General features: G+C 37.9%; 1 protein-coding gene across 10 annotated transcripts in view; it reads right to left on the bottom strand.

The window, feature by feature from the left end:
- The window catches only part of LOC127623813 (afadin-like), a 167,743-nt gene that overhangs the window by 35,015 nt on the left and 105,675 nt on the right, over positions 1-27,053 (bottom strand). For all 10 annotated transcript variants that reach the window (XM_052098337.1, XM_052098338.1, XM_052098342.1 and 7 more), the window contains 6 exons: positions 25,104-25,198; positions 23,276-23,541; positions 21,012-21,155; positions 19,494-19,692; positions 19,056-19,159; positions 15,480-15,560 (listed from right to left, as the gene is read on the bottom strand). In XM_052098337.1, the coding sequence (XP_051954297.1) occupies positions 15,480-15,560; positions 19,056-19,159; positions 19,494-19,692; positions 21,012-21,155; positions 23,276-23,541; positions 25,104-25,198 (889 nt within the window). The remainder of the gene's footprint in view (positions 1-15,479; positions 15,561-19,055; positions 19,160-19,493; positions 19,693-21,011; positions 21,156-23,275; positions 23,542-25,103; positions 25,199-27,053) is intronic.

Raw genomic sequence — 27,053 nt, forward strand, 5'->3', positions numbered from 1 at the left:
ACACGGTCATAACAGACCATTTACTGAATCCCAAACCACCCAAGTCTTCTAAACTCACCTCACACAGGCTAAGCTCACCGGCTCACAGTCACTTGAATGGCATATCCACAGGCATATACACAAAGCACACAAAATCGTCTCAACAAGGGGGAAAAAGTACATCTTACCTCATCATATAGGGGTTTAGTTATCACTGTGCATTTGACCATTTTGCTCATAAGTAGTGATCGACCGATTTGGGTTTTTTAATGGCCGATGCTGATATTCAGAAAGCAGGGTGGCTGATAGGCTGATACAATGCCGATATATCACACAATTTAATATAGTAAATAACAAACATAAAATTGGTTAAAAATGAATAAACTCTTATTTAGCCCTATATTTACTCAATTTCACACTAAATTTTAACTGTGTAAAAAAGAAACTAAGAAAATAATATTGTTTTTTTTTTTTTTAACGGTAGATAGCAGTTTCTTAAGATTTCTGTTTAGTCATCAAATTTTAGTAATTTATTTGCACATGAAGAAATTGTTAATATATTAAGGAGGAGGAAATAACAGTACGTCCAGCAACAGATGTCCAGCAACCATGGATGGCAGTGATGTTCCTTCTTTAGCACGCCTAGAACTCTGGGACAGGGATTTTATACAAAAGACAATTTCACTTGGATGTGCAAGGACTGTCTTGATGCACTCAATTATGTGGAAGAATTCTTGATGATTTTAATATTCATGTGTGCATGTGTGCTGTGATTTTTTAGATGTGGTGGATTCTTTTAATTTCACTCAGTTTCTTACAGGCCCCACCCATGAGCAAGGTCATACTCTGGATCTGGTTTTATCTATAGGGCTCCCGATCCGTAATATTGACAACATTAATAACTGTTTGTCTGATCATATGCCTGTTATTTATTTATTTATTTTATTTATAGGTCCTCGTGGTGGCGTGGTTACCTTAATCCGGGTGGCAAAGGACAAGACACGTGGCACGATGTGCACGACACCACGGAGACTACCAGCATTTGGAAGCTCATTCTACCCTCCGTGATCCATGCGCAACTTACCACGTGCCTCGTTGAGAGCGAGAACCACTAAATCACGACCATGAGGAGATTACCCTATGTGACTCTACCCTCCCTAGCAACCGTGCCAATTTGGTTGCTTAGAAGACCTGTCTGGAGTCACTCAGCACGCCCTAGATTCGAACTCACGACTCCAGGGGTGGTAATCAGTGTCAATACTCCCTGGGCTACCAAGGCCCCGATTTCTTTGGCTTTTAAATAACAGGGTCTGGTATGTTGTGTTTTGTTTTATTCTGTTATTTTATGCTGATTGTTTAGCACTTTGGTTTACAAGTGTAGTTGAAAAGTAGTTAATAAATAAATGAAATTAAAATGAGATATGTGCATAATAGCAGATGGTATATGATATAGTTTTATTGATATTTTCTTTTCTTCATTAGACAAGATAGTTAAAAGTTACAGGGAACTGTTGAGGAGAGAAAGAGGGGGAAAAATGAAACAGGTGATCACTTTAACATTATGAGCTCAAACGTGTCTGCCGTGGCTCTGATAGGAGGACCGATTAAATGACACTGTGTTGCACACCAGTCTATTATTGTTGTAACACGATGGCATGTAATAAAAGGAACCATGACTGGTCATTACGTGTCTCAGTCGCTTCACATGCAAGCAGGCGATTCTCAGAGCCCTCAAGAAACACATCAGCCAAAGGGAAAATTTATCAGCCGATTATTAAACAATTCTGAATATCGGCTGAATAATCTGCCTCTGCGATATATCAGTCGACCACTACTCATAAGCACTTTATTTAAGTGGAAATCAAAGCAAAGTTGAAGGGAAGTAATGGATTGGGGAATCAGACACCCAGTAACAGAATCCGCCTGGGAAGCACAGCAACATCTTTTAATTCTGCCTTCTTTAATAAAGCCAACATTAGCCACAGACCTCCACCACCCACTCACATTACACTGGCATACACAAACCCTTCAATTCAAACACACCCTTAACATGAACTCTCAGTTGACATATTCATGACTTGATCATAAAAATAATAAAAATATGAATTAACATGCACATGAGCAATATAAGCTTACATGACTGAGGTCATGCCAGTTACAAAGAGATGGAAGCCAGCACTCTTCCTGAGAATCAGAATTTTTACAAAAGAAAATGTTTTTTTTTTCCACAGTCTGAAAACAAGACAATCCACAAACTTCCAAAGAAAGATCAGCAGCATTAAACCAAGGGTGGAGAAACCAAATGCAAATTGCATGACTTACAGAAAATACAGAGCATAGGATGCACGGAAATCACGAGAAGGCAAATTCAAATGAAACACTGATACTATGCAAAACGGCATCACAATGCTACAAAACCAGTCTACAGTAATATGTACAGACAGAATGCAGAGAATAGGTAAGAAATTAGCAAAAACATGAACATATGCAAATCAGATGTCATAAATCATCTTGTAAACAACAGTCATGGTGCAGAGGGTGTAAAAAGACTTGCTACAATGTGCTCTGCCTTAGTATAGAACAAGAAACTTTTTTTGTGTATGTTGGAAATTGAACCAATCACTCAAAGGGGGTTAACAACAAATAAGGGGTTAATTTCAAAAGGGCCAGTGGCAATACAAATAAAAGTAGTTAGCAATTGTAACAAAAAAGTAGCAAACAAACTAGAAGCTGAGAGTACACTAACTCTTTAGATATCTCAGATAAATTAATATATTCTGTCATTTATATGCATTAAATGAATATATTTACAAATAAAAATCAGCAGTATTTTTCTGGTACAAAAATATCTTAAGGGTGACAAAATCAATTCATGAAGAAAAATGTATAACTACAAATATTTTAACCAAGAATGCTTTAATTTCTATAAATGATTTGAACACATAGTGATAAACACTAGCGTTTAATTATATATTTGCAACATAAAGACACCATCCATTCCCCACAATGACAAGTCCCACAACTTCTTGCACACTTTCATTCTGTCTTCTTTCACTAAACACAGAGGCCTCAAGTCATGCAACACACTGGACATTGGATCACTATTAGTGACAAACGAAAAGGGCCAAAGACATCCCAATGTTTTTATTCTCAATGTTGTGCAGCTTGCTATATTTTCTTTAGGTCTAAACTTGTCTCGAGTCCTCCTGAGGGGAATACCTGTCGCCTGGCAAAGCCCAAAAGCTCCCTGATTAGACTTTGAAAGTACATATTACGCTGTAATGAATAACAACCATTCAAAAACCAGTCTCTCCACATTAAAGAGCGAACCTGCGGTGAGAGACACATGAGAAGCCCTGAGGTTGAGTTCTGAGGTGGGCCAGTTTCCATGCTGTCTGAACATGATTGACAGAGGGGAGCTCTCTCACCCCGAGTCCCACAGCCGACCTGCAGTGTCCTCAGGAAAACCTGCTTTAAACCTCCTTTGATCAGAGCAGAAAAACCTCACCATATCTGGAGTGCAGAACATGACATGGGAGTAAGGCCTATAAAAGCCACTGATAAAAACCAGATGGTGTTAACAAGAGAACTAGTTGCTACTGTTTTAAAAACAAGGAGAGCTGAGGTGAATGCAGCACAGAAAACAGTTAATTACTGCTTGCAAGAAGACTTAAGTCAGTGTTACTTGGTTTAAGGCTGAATTATTTCTCAAGGTGGCAGCTTTGTTGCTAGACTGTAAACTTCAGAATGGTTACTTCATGTCAACACAACCAGAGGTCCCTGGCTCAATTTTTATCTTGACATTTTATTAACTGTTGAAAGAAAAGGAAATTATGTTGAAGGTCAAAATATTAAACTGAGTTTCTTATTTCCACTCTCCACACAAGCATAGCATCTGCCACACAAGCCAGCTATTTGCACCCCAATAGTCTGGTGGAACAACTGAAATATGCAACAAACTAATCAGGAGATGTTGCTGCAGTGGCATAGGCTGTAGAGACGGTGTGTGATTGTGTAGTGTTGTCCTAGCGACTGTGGATCGAATCCAACTTTTATCCCACTCTATTTCGCATTCGATTTCCTGTTACCACTCTTAATATTTATTTTAATACAACTTCAAATAATAGATAAAAATGTTGATTTTATCACAGTGATTTGGTCACAATGAATGTTGAGGAGTGCAGAGAAGGGTTTGATCCGGAAGCGGGGTCTGTCGTCTGGCATCCGGCATCGCTTGTGTGTACATTGCATCACTGTATTACTAATATTGCAGTAACAATGTTCTTTGGCAGAAACTATAGTTTTAAAGCAAATAACAATGGTGTTGTTAGTACAGAAATATGGTGGTAATATAGTAACCATGGTTAATTTTTTGGTTACTGTAAATGTACTAAAAATACCTTGATGAAACCATGGTTAAGTAGTAATCAAAGGCTATTTTTCTAACATAACGTTAAGGTTAGGTTTAGGGGTATAAGTTAATGAATTGTGTCTCTGTGACTGTACAATTTGGGGGGTTTCTGTACAATTTTGGGGGGACTATGTGTCACTGAAGAACCACGTGTGTTCCTTATTCTTAATAAAGCCTCAAAAATATGGATTTTTACATTGTTTTTATGTGAACAAAAAAAAGGTACATTTCTAGTTTCAGTACTATTTGTACAGCCATTTGCTTTGTTGGACACAAAGTTGGAGGAAACAGGTAGACAAGTATCTATATCCACAGCAAAACGAGTCCTATATCGACATAACCTGAATGGCTGCTCAGCCATGAAAAAGCCAGTGCTCCAAAACAGCCATAAAAAAAAAAAAAAGTGTACAATTTGCAAGTGCACATGGGGACAAAGATGTTTTCTGGTCCGATGAAACAATTTTTACTTTTTGGCCATAATGACCATCAATATGTTTGGAGAAAAAATGGTGAGGCTTGCAAGCCGAAGAACACCATTCCAACCGTGGCAGCATCATGCGACCAAAAATCATTTATTGTGACTATAATTTAAAAGCAAGTCGCCATTGGCGACAGTCGGGGTGTGCACATTCATCAAATATCATCTTGTGAGTTATTGAATACATCTATAGAGCACGCACCATCAGTTTGTCACGCGTTGCTTTTCACCCGGCCTTTTGTGGTGACGAGCTCGCTGCACTGCACGCAAAAACAAACCCAGCGCGAGAGAGTCATGACTAAATTATTCTTTTTCATGAATCATCCTAAAAGAACTGAGGGTTTGAACTTAGGAGCTTAGGTTAGCAGTTTGAATCAGTCACTTTCTCAGCGAATCAGCCGTCAGTGAGCTCACAACTGGGAGTAAAGACATTTCAAAATAAGAGTCGCATGAGTCTTTCGGCTTCTTTACAATTAAAAGTGTCGTATTGTGTACCACTTTTTTTCTCTCCTGGTAATTATTGATTGGGTTGGGAGTAGCACAATAAACTGCATCTGAGATTTCATTCAACTTGTAGTCTCTGTGTCTGGGTCATCTGGTAATAGTAATAGACTATGGAAATATTGTAAAACATTTGATGTTGGCAGCTGCATTTTGTCTTATTGTTCCAGTGTCTCATCTATTCATCATTATAAGCAGTTATAATGTAATTGTTACAGAAAGTACAAAACAATGGCATAGTAAAAATGTCATGCATCGCATTTTTATAATGAAAGAATGCCGAAAGCGCGTTTCTCTGCTCATCTTACAGGTTATACTATAATAATTGTAGGCGCTCACCACAGTTTCGTAGTGGCTAGCTGAACCGTGAATTTGCAAACCACGGTTGACTTGACCAGAGATGCCATAACCATCGCATTTTTAATACTCCATGCCATGTTGAAAATAGTTTGTAAGCCCTATGTTTTGTTCTATTCAGCTGCGCTCCATCTAGCTGTTTGAAAGGAAAATCTCATCTGGTGTGTGTGTGCACTTCTCCACAGTGTTGAGCGCTCTGCACCGGACAGAATGTCACACTGTGATGTGTTGGAACTTAATGCTGTGAAGATTAATGCTGCATTCTGTTCTACTTGAAGAGTAGAATTTCCAACTTTCTATTAGGAAAAATGCAATGGAGAGGCACTTTATGTAGTGCCATAAGTTCCAACTGGGAAGCTCATGCAGACATCTTCGACTTTGATTTCGTCCAGAATGCAGGAGTATGGCGTTATGCAAACATGTCAACACCCAGAGAAATTTACAGAGTCCATGATAAACATTCAATTTCATTAAATAATATCCATTAATGAGTCCTACATTACATGATAATAAACTTGTTTAGCAAACGTTTGTAAGAGACAGGTGTTCAAAACATTAAGTTTTTTGATTATCATAAACCTACTGAACAAACGCTAGCATTGCAGCATCGTTTATCAGTTTGGTAGCTATGAGACATCTCTGTTGACAATCTAGGTACCGCAAAAAATGACAACGTCAATATCAAAACATCTAAAAAATAAGGCCTCTTTTTGCCACATTTGTGTACATTTGTCATTGAATTTAGTGAAAAGTCACGTCAGGGGTTTCATGTGGATTTATTATTAAGCCTGTATGTAATTTATTGAAGAAGTATTTTTCTTTCAGATGAAACTCTTTATGAAACTATTTATACATTTCATAAAAATCAGATGACAGTTTGGACAAGTTACCTTTTTCTTGCCTTATTTGGTTGGCGATCATCTTATAGAACATGCTAAATGTATATCCAATTATGTCACAATTTAAAAGTATCCTAAATGCACATTAAAATAAATGCTGAATCAACAAACATGGAGTAAACACATGAATATACAAATAACAGTGAAACCTTTTACAGAGTGTTGGTCGAGTGGTCTTTTGATCTTGAGTGGTATGATACTTTGATCAATGTTGATGTTGCTTTGGATGCAAGCGATTCCAGATTCAAAACCCCTTTGTGTATTCAGTGTTTTAACAAAACTAAGCAAAATCACTACAGCAAATCAGTGCATCTAAGAAAAGGGTTAACAAATGATTCCATATAACATGATTTCTATGAAACGGAGATCGGAGCACGGCGCAATACATAAGCGGAGCATGCTTCTTGATGCGGGGGCACTCGGTCTTGTGCTGCTCTCAAATATGCCGCTTCTACCAGCATCCGCAACTGACTAGAGCGAAGCATAATGAACTTGAAATATTTTTGAACAAGTAACATACAAATCGCAAAATAGAGAAGGAATGTGTCAAATGGATCAAACAAAAAATGCATCGGGAATACAATATGGAATGGATTGACAACCAAGCATTTTTTATTTGTTTTGGAATCGAAGGCGCCAGTAGTTCGGAACACCTGCCAAATTTAAACCCTGGGCATTGATCATTACCTTTCATCGTTTTCATGATCGATCATTGCTGTCACTTCTGAGTGTTCGAGTACACGTGCACATCCCTAATTATCAGGAGAACATTTCAGATCTCAGAGACAATTATAAGGTCCACCTGCAATAAATAACATTTTACAGCAGCTAAATGCCTCATAAGCTAAAATAGAACCAGTTATCCCTGCAGGCATCCTCACAGTAGCGGTTTATTTCATGAAAGTATGCAAGTCATTAAGTGTATTTGAGGTAATAGTCATAAACATGGGGACAAGATGAACATCTAAGCGCATTTTTGGAGGCCAGGCATTAGCAAACAAAATCTCTCCCTCGTACAAAATTCTCCAAAACACATATTAACCCTCATTGCAGTTGTCTGGCGTAGTCTGCATGCAAAGCTATATTTGCATCTGCACATTATACATTAACAGGAAAAACACTGCTTTGAAGGTGTTTACAGATAATAGCACTGTAAGCATATGCACCAACCACAGAATTAAAATTTCCTTTGATGGTCCTAAAACCCCAAGCAAACAACGCCTAAAGCTTCTAGGCCCCACCCTGATGCTTCCTGTCTATTGAAAAGCTTCCCAAACCTGCTGCTGCAAATACAGGAAATTGGAATCACAGCTAGGCAAGACTCCTGCTTTGCTGTGTAGCAGAACCTTTTGGATCTAAGTACAATTTAACTTTGGTGTGCTTTCCCCCTCCTCAGTCTCAAACACTTGCTTGAAACTGCTGTGTTCTCCAGGGACTCGTGCCTCAAATCCACAGCTTCCAGTTAAAGGTTTATGCTCGTGGATGTGATTGGCAAATTGAGTCCTCTGGGATCTGCACGTGTGAGGATAAATGACTGAGTGCCATTTATTTACAGCCCCAGGGAGTCAAGATAGTGCCAGACCTTTGACCCAAACTGCAGACCCTACGGTGCACTAGAAAAATAGATATTACACCTATTCATCCAAGGCACTGAAACTAGACCCTCCACTATAATTTCCTGGCACAATTAATCCCCCAGAACAAACAGAAATGTCTAGCAGACAGGACAGTAGTTTTTCCCTCGGTCCTTCCAATCAAGTCTAGACGAGTAGAAGACAGATGGACTGCCAAAGTTGTTGGCTAATTGTGGGTGCAATATATCATGACTAACACAAGAGGCTTTCAATAATCAGCTGCTTTCAGCCGACTTCATCACGTCTGAGTGGTCTCCATTCTGGCTTTAATGATCTGCAGACTCTGGGCTGCTTGCTTCAGTTAAGAAAGACCAAACAAAGAGTTATGTCTTCCTTCATGGTCCTCTGAGTGTGCATTGAGAGGATAGATCTGTTTTGGGCTGTGCCTTAAAACTCAAAGCAATGTCTATCGTAAATCTTTTGGTGTAAGAGGAACAAAATATCTCAAACATCAGTCGTGACTTTTAATTTTTCAATTTAATGGTTCAGTCTTACCTAAAAGGCTTGATTTCCCTTGCATCAAATAAAACAATGTCCTGAAGTTTTACTACCCAATTGAACAACATGGGATTGTCCACCCATGTACAGTACATAACTAGGGCACCACATTCAAATGTAAAATCTTTAAAAGGTATTATTTGGAAAACAATCTTCCAAAAGACCACAATTCCCTGCTACTCCTCTCTTTTTCTGGACTTGTAGTCAAACATGGAAGGTAAGAAATGTCAAAAATGCAATCATCTTAATGAAAGCAAGCTGACAGTTTGAAACGTCTCTATTTGGACAATTGTAGGGGCTTGTCAGGTTTTATTTTGCCTGAAGACTGAAGAAAGCTGCGTTCCACAGCTTTCAAAAGATCCCATTCTTTTGAAAATGCAAAATGCCAAGAAGTGCCCATGGAATGTAAAATCTATAGAGGCTGGGAGGTAGTCTTGCCACAATATCATAATTTTCATGTTAAAACCAACCAACATTGGTATTACCACTCGTTGGATGCTAAGTAGTACTATGGGGTAATGTAAAATACATCACTTATTGTCGGTTGTTTTGGGTTTAATGTTGGTGTTCTCACAATGAACAATTACATTGTCAACCCCCTGGCTAAGAGATCTGTGAATATTCTAGCTTTAGTGATTTTGCATTGAAAAAATGTAAATCAATTTATTTACTAAATATATTTTTTTAACCAAAAAGGCATTTCTAAATTCAAATTGCACTTCAAATGAAATAAAAAAGCAATTAAAACAATGAAGTGGTAAAAAAAAAAAAAAAAAAAGTGATAATATTCACTGAAATATAAATCAGGGTTCGAGGTGATCGTGCTTTTGAATTATTTTATGATTTAATCACAGATGTATAGGCTATATATATATATACACACTCACCTAAAGGATTATTAGGAACACCATACTAATACTGTGTTTGACCCCCTTTCGCCTTCAGAACTGCCTTAATTCTACGTGGCATTGATTCAACAAGGTGCTAAAAGCATTCTTTAGAAATGTTGGCCCATATTGATAGGATAGCATCTTGCAGTTGATGGAGATTTGTGGGATGCACATCCAGGGCACGAGCTCCCGTTCCACCACATCCCAAAGATGCTCTATTGGGTTGAGATCTGGTGACTGTGGGGGCCATTTTAGTACAGTGAACTCATTGTCATGTTCAAGAAACCAATTTGAAATGATTCGAGCTTTGTGACATGGTGCATTATCCTGCTGGAAGTAGCCATCAGAGGATGGGTACATGGTGGCCATAAAGGGATGGACATGGTCAGAAACAATGCTCAGGTAGGCTGTGGCATTTAAACGATGCCCAATTGGCACTAAGGGGCCTAAAGTGTGCCAAGAAAACATCCCCCACACCATTACACCACCACCACCAGCCTGCACAGTGGTAACAAGGCATGATGGATCCATGTTCTCATTCTGTTTACGCCAAATTCTGACTCTACCATCTGAATGTCTCAACAGAAATCGAGACTCATCAGACCAGGCAACATTTTTCCAGTCTTCAACTGTCCAATTTTGGTGAGCTCTTGCAAATTGTAGCCTCTTTTTCCTATTTGTAGTGGAGATGAGTGGTATCCGGTGGGGTCTTCTGCTGTTGTAGCCCATCCGCCTCAAGGTTGTGCGTGTTGTGGCTTCACAAATGCTTTGCTGCATACCTCGGTTGTAACGAGTGGTTATTTCAGGCAAAGTTGCTCTTCTATCAGCTTGAATCAGTCGGCCCATTCTCCTCTGACCTCTAGCATCAACAAGGCATTTTCAGCCCACAGGACTGCCGCATACTGGATGTTTTTCCCTTTTCACACCATTCTTTGTAAACCCTAGAAATGGTTGTGCGTGAAAATCCCAGTAACTGAGCAGATTGTGAAATACTCAGACTGGCCCGTCTGGCACCAACAACCATGCCATGCTCAAAATTGCTTAAATCACCTTTCTTTCCCATTCTGACATTCAGTTTGGAGTTCAGGAGATTGTCTTGACCAGGACCACACCCCTAAATGCATTGAAGCAACTGCCATGTGATTGGTTGATTAGATAATTGCATTAATGAGAAATTGAACAGGTGTTCCTAATAATCCTTTAGGTGAGTGTGTGTGTGTATATATATATATATAAAGTAAACCTGCAGAGTTGCGTTCACAACAAACTGCTCTGTGGAAATAAAGCTAACTGAACTCGAAGCACCACCTGAGCTGAGATGGTCTGAGGTCATTTGCAGCACTCATAGACAATACTATTCTTGCAAAACAAATGCAGAAGACTGAAACAAAGAAAGAGTGAGAACCCTTTACATAGGCATGTTCCACGAGACTGCACGCCTCCGAACAAACAGCGCATCAGACATGCGCATAGATGGCTTTTCTGTCATCTGTTCTTAAAAATATAATAAAGTGTGTTTCTTCAAGCACAGGTCTGTGTGTCTAACAACATTTCTTGTGTCATTCCAAATCAGAGACGTCTTACAGTAACCCACCATGCACTTTATATTCGCTACCTGCAATAAAATGTCTTCTGTAAGTGTGCATACTTTCCTGCCTGTGTAATTTGACACATTGGTAAAGAACATCTTCAATGTGTTATTTAGGTTAATTTATCATGGGTCACAAACTCTTCATTAGGCAACTATTCTTTATTTAAGGCTGTTCTATTAGTTAGACTATTGTATTGATATTGGTAGTTCCAATCACAATGTTTCGCTTTTAACACTGTATAAAAGTTTACACCAGTGTTGTCCCTTGTACCGAATAAAATTGGTAACACTATACACCATGGCAACCCTACTGGGAGGTAAACTCTGGGATCCCTTGAGGAGAAGGTTAGTAATAAGCATGCTAGCAAACAGTACTATAAATATACAGAAAGTGACAAGCCAGTCTAAACATTTACGTTTAGCCATGTTTTGTTCTGCGACCCGTGAACCAGAACCAAGTTTCACTTTCGTGCATTGGAATGGATTAATTCAGAGTGGGCAACTAGTGCCACTTCATAAATTAATTAAAATGATTAATGTATGGAGCCATTACAGGCAGGTTAGGAGAAACACATTTGAGCAAACTTGTTGTCATGCTCACATTCTGTTCTCTACTGAGTCTTCAGGAAATCCAAGCCCGCATTTGGGAGTCACATCCTTCCATTGTTGTTGTATATGAGATCAAGAAGCCCACAGAGAAGGAAGTGAGGGAGCTATTGTGCCCCACACAAAGTACACAAACAAACACAAAATAAGTTTATATTGCTTTGGAAAGTTCGGTAAAATGCAATAAAACTGAAGAAAAATTCAGAAGGCGTAGATTCTAATGGCAACACTAATTTCTCTGCTGAAGTAGAATGGATCCAGAATCTTGTGAAAACTGCAGGTACTGTAGGAACCATCATTTTCACGTCAGTGTGAATTACGAGAGGTCAGGATTTCCCCTTGTTCTTCCCTCTGAAACTCAACATTGTCCCAACAGAGCTGTTATCAGACAAACATCTGCAGCCTGAGCCATCAAGTACTGCAACAGTAGCCAGGCTGCCTGCATGGTCGTCCAGCTGGACAGACCCCACCGAATTGTTTGAAACAAGTGATGACGAGTTACAAACACTGGGATACAAGATGGATGACTAGATGTTCAGAGATCATAATTATTAACCCTGTATCCCTGAAGATAACACTATGCACACACAAAATGCAAAATTTTAAAAGAATGTTACAGGTTCAACAGCTCAATCAACAGCATTTGTGGCATAATGTTGATTATTACCAAAAACTATTACAACTCTTATTTATATACACACATATATACACATACACATATATACATACATATATAAGTTATGATGGAAATGACTAGGGCCAGTCCAAAAATGCTAAAACAGGTTGTTTCTGACATATAGCCACAAGATGTAAACATTAAAAATGTTAGAATGGTTTTAGTGTTATTAAATAGCTTACAAATGTTGTGTACAGTTAAATGCAATACCAAGATTTCAGGGTTTCACTGTCATGTCAATGAAGTTTCAATATTTGATTTTGTTTTTGTTGATAAAAAGCAGTTTTATCACATCAAAATCATGTTAACATGTATAATGTTTTTGTCTTGTACTTAATCTGTTGAAACATTTATGGACGGGCCCCATTCAAATCCATTGTAATTGCCTTATGGAAACTGTGATTTAAAAAAAATGAGTGAGTCAAAAATTTTTTTAAAACTATTATGAAATGAATGCTGTAACTTAAGCTTGATATGTATTGAACCTGGACTATTCTTTTAATTTCGGAAGTGTTACTTAGTAAAGAAAAATCCATCGAAGCCATTTTAAACTATGATAGAATGTAAGAGATATTAGCATTCCTCAACAATAATAACTAATTCTCAATGAGCTCTAGGTGGCGTAGTGACTCAATCCGGGTGGCGGATGATGAATCTCAGTTGTCTCTGCATCGGAGACAGTCAATCCTCGTATCTTATCACGTATCTATTCTCTGCGTTGTCAGCGCACAACTCACAACGTGCCCCACCGAGAGCGAGAACCGCATTATAGCGACCACGAGGAGGTTAACCCCATGTAACTCTACCTGGATTTGAACTTGCGACTCCAGGTGTGGTAGTCAGTGTCTTTACTTGCTGAGCTACCCAGGCCACCTGCTTCAATAAATCTTAATTTATAATTATTTCATATCAATACAAGTTTACAATCACAGGATATCTATTTCTTTGAATTTTCACAAGACAAATGAGTACTATATTCATACAAATAACCACCTATATGTCAATTTTTGCACAAGGACGGTGAATTATCAGTGTCATATGCACATACATGTTATACGTGCTATTTCTTAACCAAAGTGGCGCTGATGCTTCAGGATTTACTTGATTAACATTAGACATTGCTATTTGAACAAGCTGCAACGTGGAATAAAACTATAACAATGTGATTGACATCCAAGTGCATCTAATAAAATTTCAGAGAGGAAGTACAGAATACCTGTTTATCATCTCTTTGATATATGAAAAATAAAACAAAAACAACAGAACATATTTTACTCTATTACTTTCTAACTGTCTTGAAAATGTTTTGGAAATTTTACACTATCTGGGCATTTTGTAGATCTATTTGTGAAAGATAAAGTTGCCAGTGTGTAATGATGCTTGATGAAACACCCATGAATTAAGGGTTAATTTGGAAACACTCTACATAATACTGCCAGCAAACTCTGTAAAAGTAAAAAAATAAAATAGAAATGTGTGAAGCGCTTTCCCATTCATCCAGTAGCACCCAACTATATGCTAGCCTTTCGTTACACACTCATAAAACATGCACACAATATGCCAAGCAGTTCCTTACCGGCTCCTTTCTCCCGACCACAGAGAACCACATGGTGTTGTGCTCCACTGTGGAGTCAAGACGGTGGGGTAAAGAACAGAGAAACCAACAAATAGGAAAACTTATCCAACTCTTTGAAAGCAGACAGGTCTAATGAGGAGCGACTTCAGGGCTACATGCTATAGCACCATATGGCAAATATCAGAAGCCCGAGTAGGAAATACCACATCCAGCCTGTTATGTAAATCACTCCAGACGTAAGAAACCCCCACGACTCTCTAACAGTTCAGATAAACTTTTAATGCTGCGTCCCAGCTAGTTCCACAAAAGGGAAAACCTTTTCCCCTCTTCAGATCCTCCTCTTTCTCCCTCAGTGCACCTTACTCCTCCTTCTCTCCTTTTCCTAGCTTCATTTCCTTCCCTCCCTTTTTCACTCCTTTCCTCCCCCTCTCTTCTTCCCCTCATTCTACCTCTACCTAAATGCTAAAATTTACGATTCCTCAGACACACACTCAGATTCAAATAGAAACAGAAAGGGGGGAGGCTTCGTTTTGAAAACAAACAGCTCTTCTGAGCCCCTTCTGCCTCCCACAACTACATCTCCATGGGCCGCCTCCTCTCCATCCCTAAATTTGACTTATCTGGGGGAAAATCTTCTTTGGTCCACCAAGCCAAATACCCAACTGAACTGCTCTGAAACTTTCACTTGCACAGTGGCAATGCAAATTATTCTTTGCCAGAGCAGAATTTATATTTGCTTGCATAACTGCATATATTGGTCATACTATTAAAAGTGTAGACTACAAACATGCATTTCAGTTGCTCAACTGGTAGAGCATGGTGCTACCACTACCAAGGTCACGGGAATGCACATACTGATAAAACAAAAAAAGAGCTCATGCTAACACTGTAATGTTGATATAAAAACTGACCTTTTTATGCTCAAAGTACCATGCATAAAAGTTAATAAATTAACCACTTAACAGTGCCGTCACTTCAGCAACATAAAACAACACTGTAATTTGGGTGTAAGGGGTGATGAAGCAAAGGGTATTTCCTCAAAGCAGCAGACCAGAAAGGCATTCAGCACAAACACGGAAAAAGATAAAATTTGCTTAAATTTAAATGGTTGCTGAGCATACAGAAGAGCTTGTGACTGAATCAAACAAAGTGAGTTGTCTTTAAAGTGCATCCTTGAACTCAGTGCTGTGGAAAAAGTGCCATCTCTTATGACCTGCACTGGTTTCACTCTTCTTTTAGCTACATCATTTTATTCCAAACTCGTGTGACTTTTGTGTTTCAGGGATGAAAGATGTTGAAGAAAGATGAGAAGATGATCAAGGTTTGCAACGGAAACAATATCTTTTGATTTTACTAAAAGGAAAATAAATAATCGGCTCTTACCTTGGCCGCCACAATACTGAGGCCCATGCCATTGTGTTTCTTCAAAGTCACAGTCACAACTTCTGGTTCCTTCTGCATTGGCTGTGGAGAAAGAAGGCAGGTGAGTTTACTTGGGGGGTGGGGAGGTCCTCAGCGATCTCTATGAGGGGGATTTGCTATTATATCTTTAGCTTCTGCGAGCTGCGTCTGGTGGCTGTTCCTGGAGCAAACTGAGAAGGAGGTGGTGGAGGGAGAGTTAGGGAGGTTCTGCTGCTGGTTCTCAGAGCACAGCCGACCACAGAAAAAGAAACGGCGGATGCTGGAGACGAGTCAAAAATGAAAGCCACATGTGTCGGCTCCAGAGTGCATCAGGACTTAGTGTGCTCTCTTACGCACTGGGCCTGGGAGAGAGAGACCAGCTTCCCACAGGGAGGCACTGTGCCACAGCCTCTCCTTTATTGAGCCCCACAGCATAGATGCTGCACATGGCATGCATTGTATAGAGAATTTCAGCTATGCTGCCTGCCCGCATTGTTGAATATGGATTGGGGGTGGGGGTAAAACTCCCTAGATGGTTTTGGTATTATTATTTTGATATATTTGGTGTTACACAAGGGAAGAAGCAGAAAGCATGCTTTTTTTGGGGGTTTCTTTTGCAAAAGAGTGTCTGGGATAGCAGATTGAGCATTCCAACAGTTTTCCCAACGAGAGTGCAACAGTCCGATTTTCGGAAGTAAAAACTCCATTAATATTCTTTATAGTAAAAATTATTTTAAACTATATCTTATAATCCTCCAATGAGCTCCAAGGTTGTTACTAGATGGTAAGCTTCTGTTGGAGCCTTCAGTCTGCTTTATTTTTAAATTCATTTAAAAAAAAAATAGTGTCTACTAGCATCATTTCTGTTGAAGAAATAGTCAATCCTGATCCTGTATGGAATCTATCAACCAATCAAAGAAATTGTGACCGCCCACTTCACTTCTCAGAATGCAAAACACGTCAAACCTTGTTGAGCATTCTGATGTTTTTTTTTTTTACTATATTAAAGAGAAAAAGATGCTGTTGCACAATATTAAATTAAAATCAGCTAAAATGAAAGAGAGTACTATGATTTAATTTAAATAATACATAATAGTTTTTTTTGTTAGTTTTTTTCACATTATGGTAAATGAGAATATCATAATGACCATCTTTTTTTCCACTTGCGGTAATGAGAATTGGGGGTAAAATGTGCATAACTTTAATGAAAACAATGTTACAATGTACAAAATATGAAAGGCTGTCCCCTCACAGAAGCGTGCTGCACTCTTCCATCACCCTTTCACAGGATCGTGCATGATCTCCGTTCCATCCGTAACTCACTGAATGTATTTTTGAACAGCTTTGAGTTTTTCAACCACCAAGTCTGATATCTCTGATGGCAACTATTCATGAGCAAATGACAGCTCGCAATAAATAGCACTCTTTTCGGGAGTCAAACGGGCTCAAACTGTTTGATACAGCTGCCAGCTCACTGCATGGCCACTACATAGTTGGAAATTAAAGGGAGCTTGAAGCAAAAATTACATCAGAAATCATACAAAATGTTCCCGATATTCAAAATGTTGGGGCAATAAATGGGCTTATAATGAATTCTTCAGTTTTTTATTTGTAACCTCTGATATACTTGATGTTGATGTCATTTTTAGGGTAAGACGTAATACATTTTCAAACTTAAGAATCTGTATTAATGAACAGAATAAATTGACATTTTGACATAAATGGATAAGACGCAGTTTATGTTTTAAATTGTTAGAAAAACATGCCCTCATAAAGGTAAAAAATGCTCCTGAATATATTGCAATTATTGACCATAAATGTAACTTTGATATAAAAAGTTAATTTCTGACACTGGGTCACTACTGAAAAAAAGGAATTGTGAGGAAACTTACTAAGTCGTTAATTTCTATAAGGTAAAATAGTGTCATTTTACTGGTATTATTGTTTATTTGGGGACTTGGAGTGCAGAAAATGTTGAATTTTAACTCACTCTCTATCTTCAAAAAACGGCTAAAAACACATATTTTCCAAAAGCACTTAATCGGTCACTTAAAAAAATGAAGAAAAAACATTAATCTGTTTTGTATACTATTCTGATGATAGTGAAACTTTGTAATATGGCACTTTTTGTACCACTGTCTCCCTAAGATGATTCGCTGATGTTCCTCCTTTTGTAAGTCGCTTTGGATAAAAGCATCTGCCAAATGAATAAATGTAAATGTAAATGTTTAAAGTCATCAACATGATTGCTTTTCTCTATTCTTTGAAACTGAATGTAGTCAGATGATGTTACTTTAATACTTGTAATATTTGGATTAGTTTATTGATTCAGGGTCCCCATGGTCATTGAAAACCTGGAAATATCAAGGAATTTTAAAATTGTGATTCCAAGGTCTGGAAAAGTAATGCAAATTAATAAAAATACTTTTTATAGTGAAATATGGAATATTTTCTAGCTATGTTCAGCTCTGAAATATTTTATTGGCACATTGACTCATATGTACTATTATTGAATTCCATGTAGCCTGTACATACATTTATTTAATGTGTTTTCTTTCAAGTTGCTTTCGTTGGAATAAACAATCTTGAGTAGTTTGACTTTCTTTTTCTTGCTTAAGACACATAAGAGGAAGTGTATTTAAAGAATCCTATAAATGCATTTATTTTAAATGCAGAATTGAATCGTTAATCTAATCTAATTGATTCACGGGTTTTCGATTCTATTTAAAAATGATTTTTGCAAATTCAAAAGAATTCAATTTGATTAGAAAATCTGTGAATCATGAATTGAATCGATTCAATATCAACCCAAAGATTCACACCCCTAAAACTCTTATTTCTTTCGATTTCGGAGTATTGAAACACCCCAGGAACCTGCATAAAGAAAGTAAATAGGTCCATTTTGATTTCAAGTTGACTTCAAGGAAACCGTACTGATACAATGTCAGTGTTTTATGGTAAGCACTGATCTTTTACGACAGTGGGGCATGTGAGAGAAAGAGATGTGGGTGGGGTGATCTGGCACATGACCAAGCTACATTAATCAGAGACTGTGTGGTATTTATATGCGCTCTGAGCTCCAGCTCTGTGTGCTGTAAGACAGAGTAGACCATCATTATGTAAACAAATATGTGATTTTGACATTATATTAAAAAAATCCACTTGTGCAAAAATACAAGAAAAACAGGGTTAAAAAGGGAAAAAGTGCAATTAGGGGCTTTGTGTGTTTTGGGGGAGGACTAACATATTATTTACAGCCACTCCTTGGGCACTATGGTCAAATATTGCCCTCTGTGGTATAATTGGTGTTGGCTGCAATCTAAGGGAATGTTAGGTTGATAAGTATGCTAGCAACTGATTTCAGACATTTGTTGCTGCTGTTTTGCAAATACAATTAATATTTGCAATACAGTACTATATAATAATCTATCCATCCATCTATCCTCTTGACTTAAAGAGTTCACCTGTCTATCTACCAGTAATTACCAAACATTTAATTATCTTAAAGTAGCTACAAACTTAAATCTACCAATCTATCACAAAGCTGTAATAACTTACCAGTTCTGAGTTGTCGGTCGAGAAGTGGCTGTCACAATCAGCTCCTTCAAAATAGATGGTCCAAGTTCCAGGAGAGCGTGGATGAGGGGTCAATCTACAGAATCCTGAAGAAGAATGAATAAATCAGAACAAATCCAATACACTTACAACACAAAAGTTTAAATCCACTGGTTTCTCTCAAGGTTCTCTCTCTCGGTTACTCACTCGCTATTACAAAAAAAAAAAACATCAAATAATGATAGGAATGGCAGCAAACAAACTTTTCAACAGAGCCTTCACAAACCACATTCCTCTGCCATTACATCAGTCTTAAGCAAACAAGCGCAACCAACCCTCTGATTCATCATTCCCATGATACTTACTGTGCAAACCACAGTCTTTAACATCAAAGAGAGTAAAAATAATTTAGCACAACAGCGGTCCATTTTTTGTCTGTACCTCTCTGGCAAAGCGGTTCTAGAAACTCCTGGAATCCGTTGGGAATGTTTCGCACCACGTCACATGAGTAGCCGTCTTCAGGCAGCAGGAAAGGCAGCTGCAGGTCAGGGTCCTCCTCCAGCTGCACCTCGCGCCCGTCGCTTCGGGCCAGTTCATCTGCCGTGTTCTCGGCCACAGCCACCACGTGATCTATCAGCTCCTGTGGGCATGAAGAGGACAACAACTGTGATATTACATAAGAAAACCTTTACCACTGTAGTGAAACTGATTGTTAGTTACGAAAAGGGATGGGTAATGATAGATTAGTGAGGTCAACCAGTTTATCTAGAATTTATTTTCCGTTGTTTTGATAATTTCAGCAGCAGTTCTTTAATTAGCATAATGACATTGTGCTTTAAGGTCTCTGCACACTTCCTAAGAAATTGAAGAACGAACATGTGTGATGGAGTGGTGGTGGTGTAGTGGGCTAAAGCACATTACTGATAATCAGAAGGTTGCTGGTTCAATCCCCACAGCCACCACCATTGTGTCATTGAGCAAGGTACTTAACTCCAGATTGCTCCAGGACAGCTAATTTCCATTCAGTCAGTAAAAATCAGTCAACAGAAACATAACGGCATGTAGAGTACCTACATCTGTACAACTGTTTGCATAGAGACATTTTCCAAGAACATGAATCTCGCCATTTTTGAACGCAATATCACATCTTATGTAAATGTATGTAGTTTTTACAAAAGTCCAGATTTAATTAAATTCCAGATGGAGTTTATGGTGCAATCAAATTCCAAATAACCAGGGAAAAATAAGTAAATAAATAAAAAATAAACAAGATTTGATTAATAGAGCAGAACTTTTACTTTAAAGGCTAAAATACACAGGGGACTTTTATTTTGAAATGTTTGCGCTTCACTGCTTCCAGCTGCTCATTCAAACAGATAAGGGAAATAAAATGTGCTTTCCTACAATAATTCTACAACGTATTACAGTATAAAAGTATTATATTATTTCATCATCTTCAACAGTTTGATCATTAGTGATCGCTTGTCATAAATTTCCAATATGACCAAATGATTGTGAAATGCTCTGCAACAGCTGAAAACACTCACAAGCCTTGAAATGTCCCCCAAGAAACACATCCAAACAGAATCAGGTGAAACCAAAACCAGCCTAATTATACAAGGGTACTTATGACCAATTAGTTGACTAGTTGTGCAGGAAATCACCAACTACAGTCGCTGATTTGAGCAACCCTAGTTAGAAATGCCTTTTATGGAGTGAGTGGCTACAGTATATTTTACATCAAAGACACATTAGAGGAACCCCTGTAGTCAATGGAAATTAGCAGAGGTACTGTGGACTAGTGGCACACCTGGTTTAGTTTATCTCAAACAGGACATACACCAATTAAACCAGGACTACTGCCGGAGTATTAGAAAAAGAACCAGCCAAGCCAATCAGCACCAGCCTTAATTCCCTTCTTTGGATAGACGTAGCAAGAGGAGAGAGCTCTTGACTTACAGGAGGAATGTACGGCTCATCAGGAGCGCAGTGGTAGTTGCTCAGCAGAGCGTTGAGCTGCAGAGAGTTGAGCTTGAAGCAGGTGTTGTTGATGTTCTGGACGTCTTGCATGGAGTATTTGTCCATAGTGAGCAGCGTTGTTGCCTTAAAAGACAGAGGGACAGTTGTGATACAGCCTTGGTTCACAGCACAAACAAACTAGGTCAAGAAAATCGTACAGTTAGTATTGTACATACATTGTTTGGAATAAACTATCTGTTAAGAATCAATAAGATGTGTTTAGTAGTCCGTCTTGTTATGGGCAATTAACATGATAACCCATCAGCATTTCTAATTCTTCATAATTCTATGACGTTTTACTGAGCCCATATTTATTGAGACAACATTTATACTTAAAAAAAAATCTGTCAAAACAATGTAAATGTTGATTAAAAATGGTGACCAGTTACAGCACCTAAACTTTACCTTGTGAACATTATTTCACAAACATATTCATAAATTTGTTTATAATAAAAATGAAAGTTATTCATCATCTACAGCTATAATGGAAAACAAAAGTAGAGTCAAAGTGTAAACTGGCAACATAACCAAAGTTCACATTACACATATCTTCGAAAAGATTCTGTATATTCACAACAGAATAAGACATAAGAAAGCGGCTTATAACTGCTCAAGGGATCATAATTATGTCATGTGTGTGCATGCAAGTTCTTCTAATTTTCAGGAGCAACATTTCTGAAAATGTCCCCAAAAGCAAAGCAGATAAATTCTCCTTTTGGAGATGTCCCCAAAAGAAAAAATAGTCATGACTGAATTCTAACAATGTCAAAAGGTATATTTTAGAAATAGGTTTATTTTACAGTGTTCCATTAGATAAATTATTCAAATGGTAACTCAAGACGTATACAAGCTTTAGTGTGAGTGTGTTTCTAATCTAGCTATACTTTGGGGTAGAGGTTGACTGTTAATGGATTTTGCTGATACTGATGAAGACCGAAAACAGATTACTCAGATGATGGTTTTTAGAATTTAAAATACATTTCAGACAGTACATTTATTTGTATTTTTTTGGTTTTGTGAAGGGCACCGACATAGAGACCACAAGAGTCCAAAATGAATAAAATAAATATTTGGTGCATAACACAGGACTTTTATCTATAAACAAGCCTAAAACACACCCGGGACTTTTATTTTAAAATGATGGAACTTGGCCAAATTACAATGATTTACTGTATATTAAGTATCTACCAAATTACATTTACATTTATACATTTGGCAGACGCTTTTATCCAAAGCGACTTACAGTGCACTTATTACAGAGACAATCCCCCCGGAGCAACCTGGAGTTAAGTGCCTTGCTCAAGGACACAATGGTGTTGGCTGTAGGGATCAAACCAACGACCTTCTAATTAACAGCCCTGTGCTTTAGCCACTACGGCACCACCACTAAGCTTTTTATAGCCTATATATTCACCACATGAGGGTTTTGTAAATTTATTTCACCAGGTGAGATTTAATGTGGAATAGGAGTTATTATTCACAAGATATGTAAATTGGATAACACAATGTATGTGCTAATGGGTCACATTTACATATAGTCACATTTTTCTTAGCACATTATTTTTTTTTTGTAATTGTAATGTGCCCAAGTCTCCATCATTTTAAAATAAAAGTGTGTTTTGGGCTTGTTGTTTATAGATAAAAGTCCTGTGTTATGCCCTCACTTCAATTTAGAACACTTTATTATCTTAAAAAATAAAGATAAAAAAAAATAATATATATATATATATATGCATTGAAGTGAGGATTACAATATGGATAAATTTAGTCAATGATTACCACAACGTGTCGGTCACTTCTAGAGGCTGCTAAATTAAGCTGTTCTAACAGTAGAATCCTCAAGTGAAAAAACAACTATCATCAACTATTGGCTTGGATATTTTGCAGGAAAACCAATTGTTCCAAAAAGCAACTATTGGCACAGATTAATCTGTAAAACCAATATACTGGTCCATCTTTATTTTGGGGACATAATCGCTTAAAATATCCCTTGAAATTAGTTAAATATGACATACTTGATTTTGGGGATGATGTTAAGGAGAAAATTGGTTGGTAAAGTAGGCATCACTTTTATATGCAATGAGATTTCTTTAAGGGATAGAGTTAGGATTAGTCTTAATTATAATTAGCTTAATTTAAAAACAATAAAAGTGTATGACATGCCCTTAATTAGATGCCCTTAACCAAGTAAAGGTGTGTGTTACCTGCACTATTCGGCTGAGGTGGCAGTCTGCGGCCAGCTCCAGGCCCTGTTTCTCAGCCCACGCCTCGATGTGGCTGAGCTGTTGTCGTAGTATGGCGCCCCAGTAGTGTGAGCACAGGCCTGAGTCGGCCTCCATCACCAGCTTGTTAAACAGCCACATGTTGATGAAGTGGAAGAGCTGGGAGAACAGCTGGATGGTGAGGGCCGCATTGACACGGCAGCGGCGTAGAAGAGACATGGCACCCGTTAGCGTGTGCAGAACGTCCTCTGTTGTGGAATAAAAATAAAAAAAATCACATAAGTCAGCATAAAAGTAATCCATCTTCCCATGTTAAACCACTCCAGTGGTTAAATCAATATCTTCAGAAGCTAAATGGTGGTGAGGGTTAGAAAAAGATATCACTTTCACATTGTTCTTCTTTTGTTTTTGGTGAGTCACATTATTAATGCACACCGCCCTCTACTGGGCTGGGAGAAGAATTTCTAGCAATGACTTCTATATTGATCTGTTTCACACCCACATCTATTATGTCACTTCTGAAGATATGTATTAACACACTGGAGTCGTATGGATTATTTTCATTATTTCATGTGCTTTTTGCAGCATAAAACTATTCACCATTTTTCACTGTTGCTTGAGATATTACACTTTTATTCAGATTTTTTCAGAATAAAACACTTTTAAAAAAACTGATTTTACACTTTTATTCAGATAAAGTAAAACAAATGAATGGTTGAGGAAATGCAAAAACAGCAAGTAAATTTTTAATTCTATATTACTTTAATCATTCATTTATTTCAGTTTGTAGTTCCATATAAATGTTTTCCTTCACACAACATGCAATGAGAGGATGTCAACAGCCATTCAGGCATCACAGTCAAACTATCGAGTGAACAATGTCAAATGTTAAAGGTTAAATGTTAAGCTGTTAACTGTGATGAATCGTTTATGCATGCATCCACACTGAAGGGTATGATCAGCAGATAATGTAGTTCTTTTTTCAACCGTGTGAGCCTTTGCAGGTCTCTGGCTATTTCTACTGTGACTCCATCCATATTTTCTCTCTTTATATTGCAGGTGCAGGCAAACAAAGTCTAGCCCAGCACTTTTTACAATGATCAGCCAATGGTGTCATAAATGATTGATAGGATTAGTTAATTGGTTGATTAGCATCCTCTTTTTAGTATATTTGATAAAGGAAAAATAAATAAGGTACAACAGTACATACAGAAAAAACATATAGACTTAAAAATAAACTTACAAAATTAGCATTTTCTTGAACGTTTTATACTATTATTTTTGCATTGATAGGTGCATTTATTTATTTGTATATTTCCTCACAGATTTAATTCTCAAGATTAGGGCTGTCAATCCATTAAAATTTGTAATAAAATTAATTACATTGCGTCCCGATTAATTAAATCGCGATTATCGCAAATATTTTCATGAATTAACACGTTAAATCAACAGCCCTAATCAATATATGTATTTATTAATGAATACATGGATTTTCTAAAATTGATGTATATGTTTGTGTTTTTTGTTGTTGCAGCTTTAGTCCTCCATATTTTATGTCCTTACATTTTGAAGACAAAATACATTTTTATACTTTTTTCTCTTTTTTTGGAAGTGACCCTACACTCCCTAGCAACCGGGCAAATTTGGTTTAAATTTGCCTAGAGTCACTCAGCATCAATTATATAAATATGACCTCGGCACACAAAATTTACTTTGCACATTTTAACCAAGAATGCATATCAGGACAAAAACAAATGTAACCGTAAACACAATCAACTTGTGTGACTGTCTTTGTCACTGGCTGGCTCACCAATCTTGGGCCTCTGTGGGTTCTGTTCATCAGGATCTTCAAGGAAAGCAGGCATGTAGTTATTCAGATCCAACTGCAGACAGTGCACAAGGTATCTACAGGAAAACACATTGTTCAGTGTCCATTTATCCACCAACTATCCACCAGTTCAAAAGGAACTTCTGTAGAATCCCACAGTAAGTCTGGGTCTGGCCCTTTCACAAACCGCATGTCAGGCACAAAAACACAGTTGTTTCAGCTGGTCATTCCAGGAAGCGGAGGTGATTCGACCACATTGTTTGTGCTGAGAACTTGCCCCAAGACTGTACCCCTCTGTCATACACTCAAAACTACATCTCGGCCAATACAAACCAGACCCAGAACGTTCCTTACATTCAGCACTTCCTCCAGACTGGCAGTAGTTCCAAGAACACAGTAAGAACAGGCCAAAATTTCCATCATTTTTGCATAACCATAGTTAATCAAAACACTACCTTAGATGACAGTTATGGAACATTGTTTTGAGACATACAGTTGAAGGCATAAGTTTACATACACTTCGGTTGAAGTAATTAAAACTAATTTGTTAACCACTCCACAGATTTCATATTAGCAAACTATAGTTTTGGCAAGTTGTCTAAGACTTTGTGCAAGACATGAGTAATTTTTCCAACAATTGTTCACAGACAGATTGTTTCACTTTTAATGACTAGATCACAATTCCAGTGGGTCAGAAGTTTACATACACTATATTAACTGAGCGTTTAAGCAGCTTGGAAAATTCCAGAAAATGTCAAGCCTTTAGGGAATTAGCTTGTGATAGGCTAATTGGCTAACTGGAGTCAATTGGATATGTACCTGTAGATGTATTTTAAGACCTAACTCCAAACTCAGTGCCTCTTTGCTTGACATCATGGGAAAATCAAAAGAAATCAGTCAAGACCTCAGAAAAAACATTGTGGACCTCGACAAGTCTGGTTCATCCTTGGGAGCAATTTCCAATTGCCAGAAGGTACCATTATCATGCAAGCAATAGTATGCAAGTATAAACACCATGGGACAAATACCACTCAAGAAGGAGATGCATTCTGTCTCCTTGAGATGAACGTAGTTTGGTGCAAAAAGTGCAAATCAATCCCAGAACAACAGCAAAGGACCTTGAGAAGATGCAGGAAGAAACAGGTATACAAGTATCTATATCCACAGTAAAATGAGCCCTAAATCAATATTACCTGAAAGGCTGCTCAGCAAGGAAGAAGCCACTGCTCCAGAACTAACATAGAAAATCCAAACTACAGTTTGCAAGTGCACATTTTTGGAGAAATGTCATCTGGTCTGATGACACAAAAACTTAACTCTTTGGCCATAATGACCATCGTTATGTTTGGATGAAAAAGAATAAGTCTTGCAAGCTGAAGAACACCATTCCAACCGTGAAGCATGGAGGTGGCAGCATCATTTTGTGGGGGTGCTTTGCTGCAGGAGGTACAGGTGCACTTCACAAAATAGATGGCATCATGAGGAAGGAAAATGATGTGGATATATTGAAGCAACATCTCAAGACATCAGCCAGGAAGTTAAAGCTTGGTCGCAAATGGGACTTCCAAATGACCCCAAGCATACCTCCAAAGTTGTGGCAAAATGGCTTAAGGACAACAAAGTCAAGGTACTGAAGTTGCCATCACAAAGCCCTGACCTCAATCCGATTTGTGGGCAGAACTGAAAAGGTGTATGTGAGCAAGGAGGCCAACAAACCTGACTCAGTTACACCAGCTCTGTCTGGAGGAATGGGCCAAAGATCCAGCAACGTCTTGTGAGAAGCTTGCGAATGGCTACCCAAAACATTTGACCCAAGTTATACAATTTAAAGGCAATGCTACCAAATAATAACAAAGTGTATGTAAACTTCTGACCCACTGGGAACGTGATGAAAGAAATAAATGCTGAAATAAATCATTCTCTCTAACTACT

This window comes from Xyrauchen texanus, chromosome 30 (genome assembly GCF_025860055.1).
Source record: "Xyrauchen texanus isolate HMW12.3.18 chromosome 30, RBS_HiC_50CHRs, whole genome shotgun sequence".
In the NCBI taxonomy this organism is placed as follows: Eukaryota; Metazoa; Chordata; class Actinopteri; order Cypriniformes; family Catostomidae; genus Xyrauchen; species Xyrauchen texanus.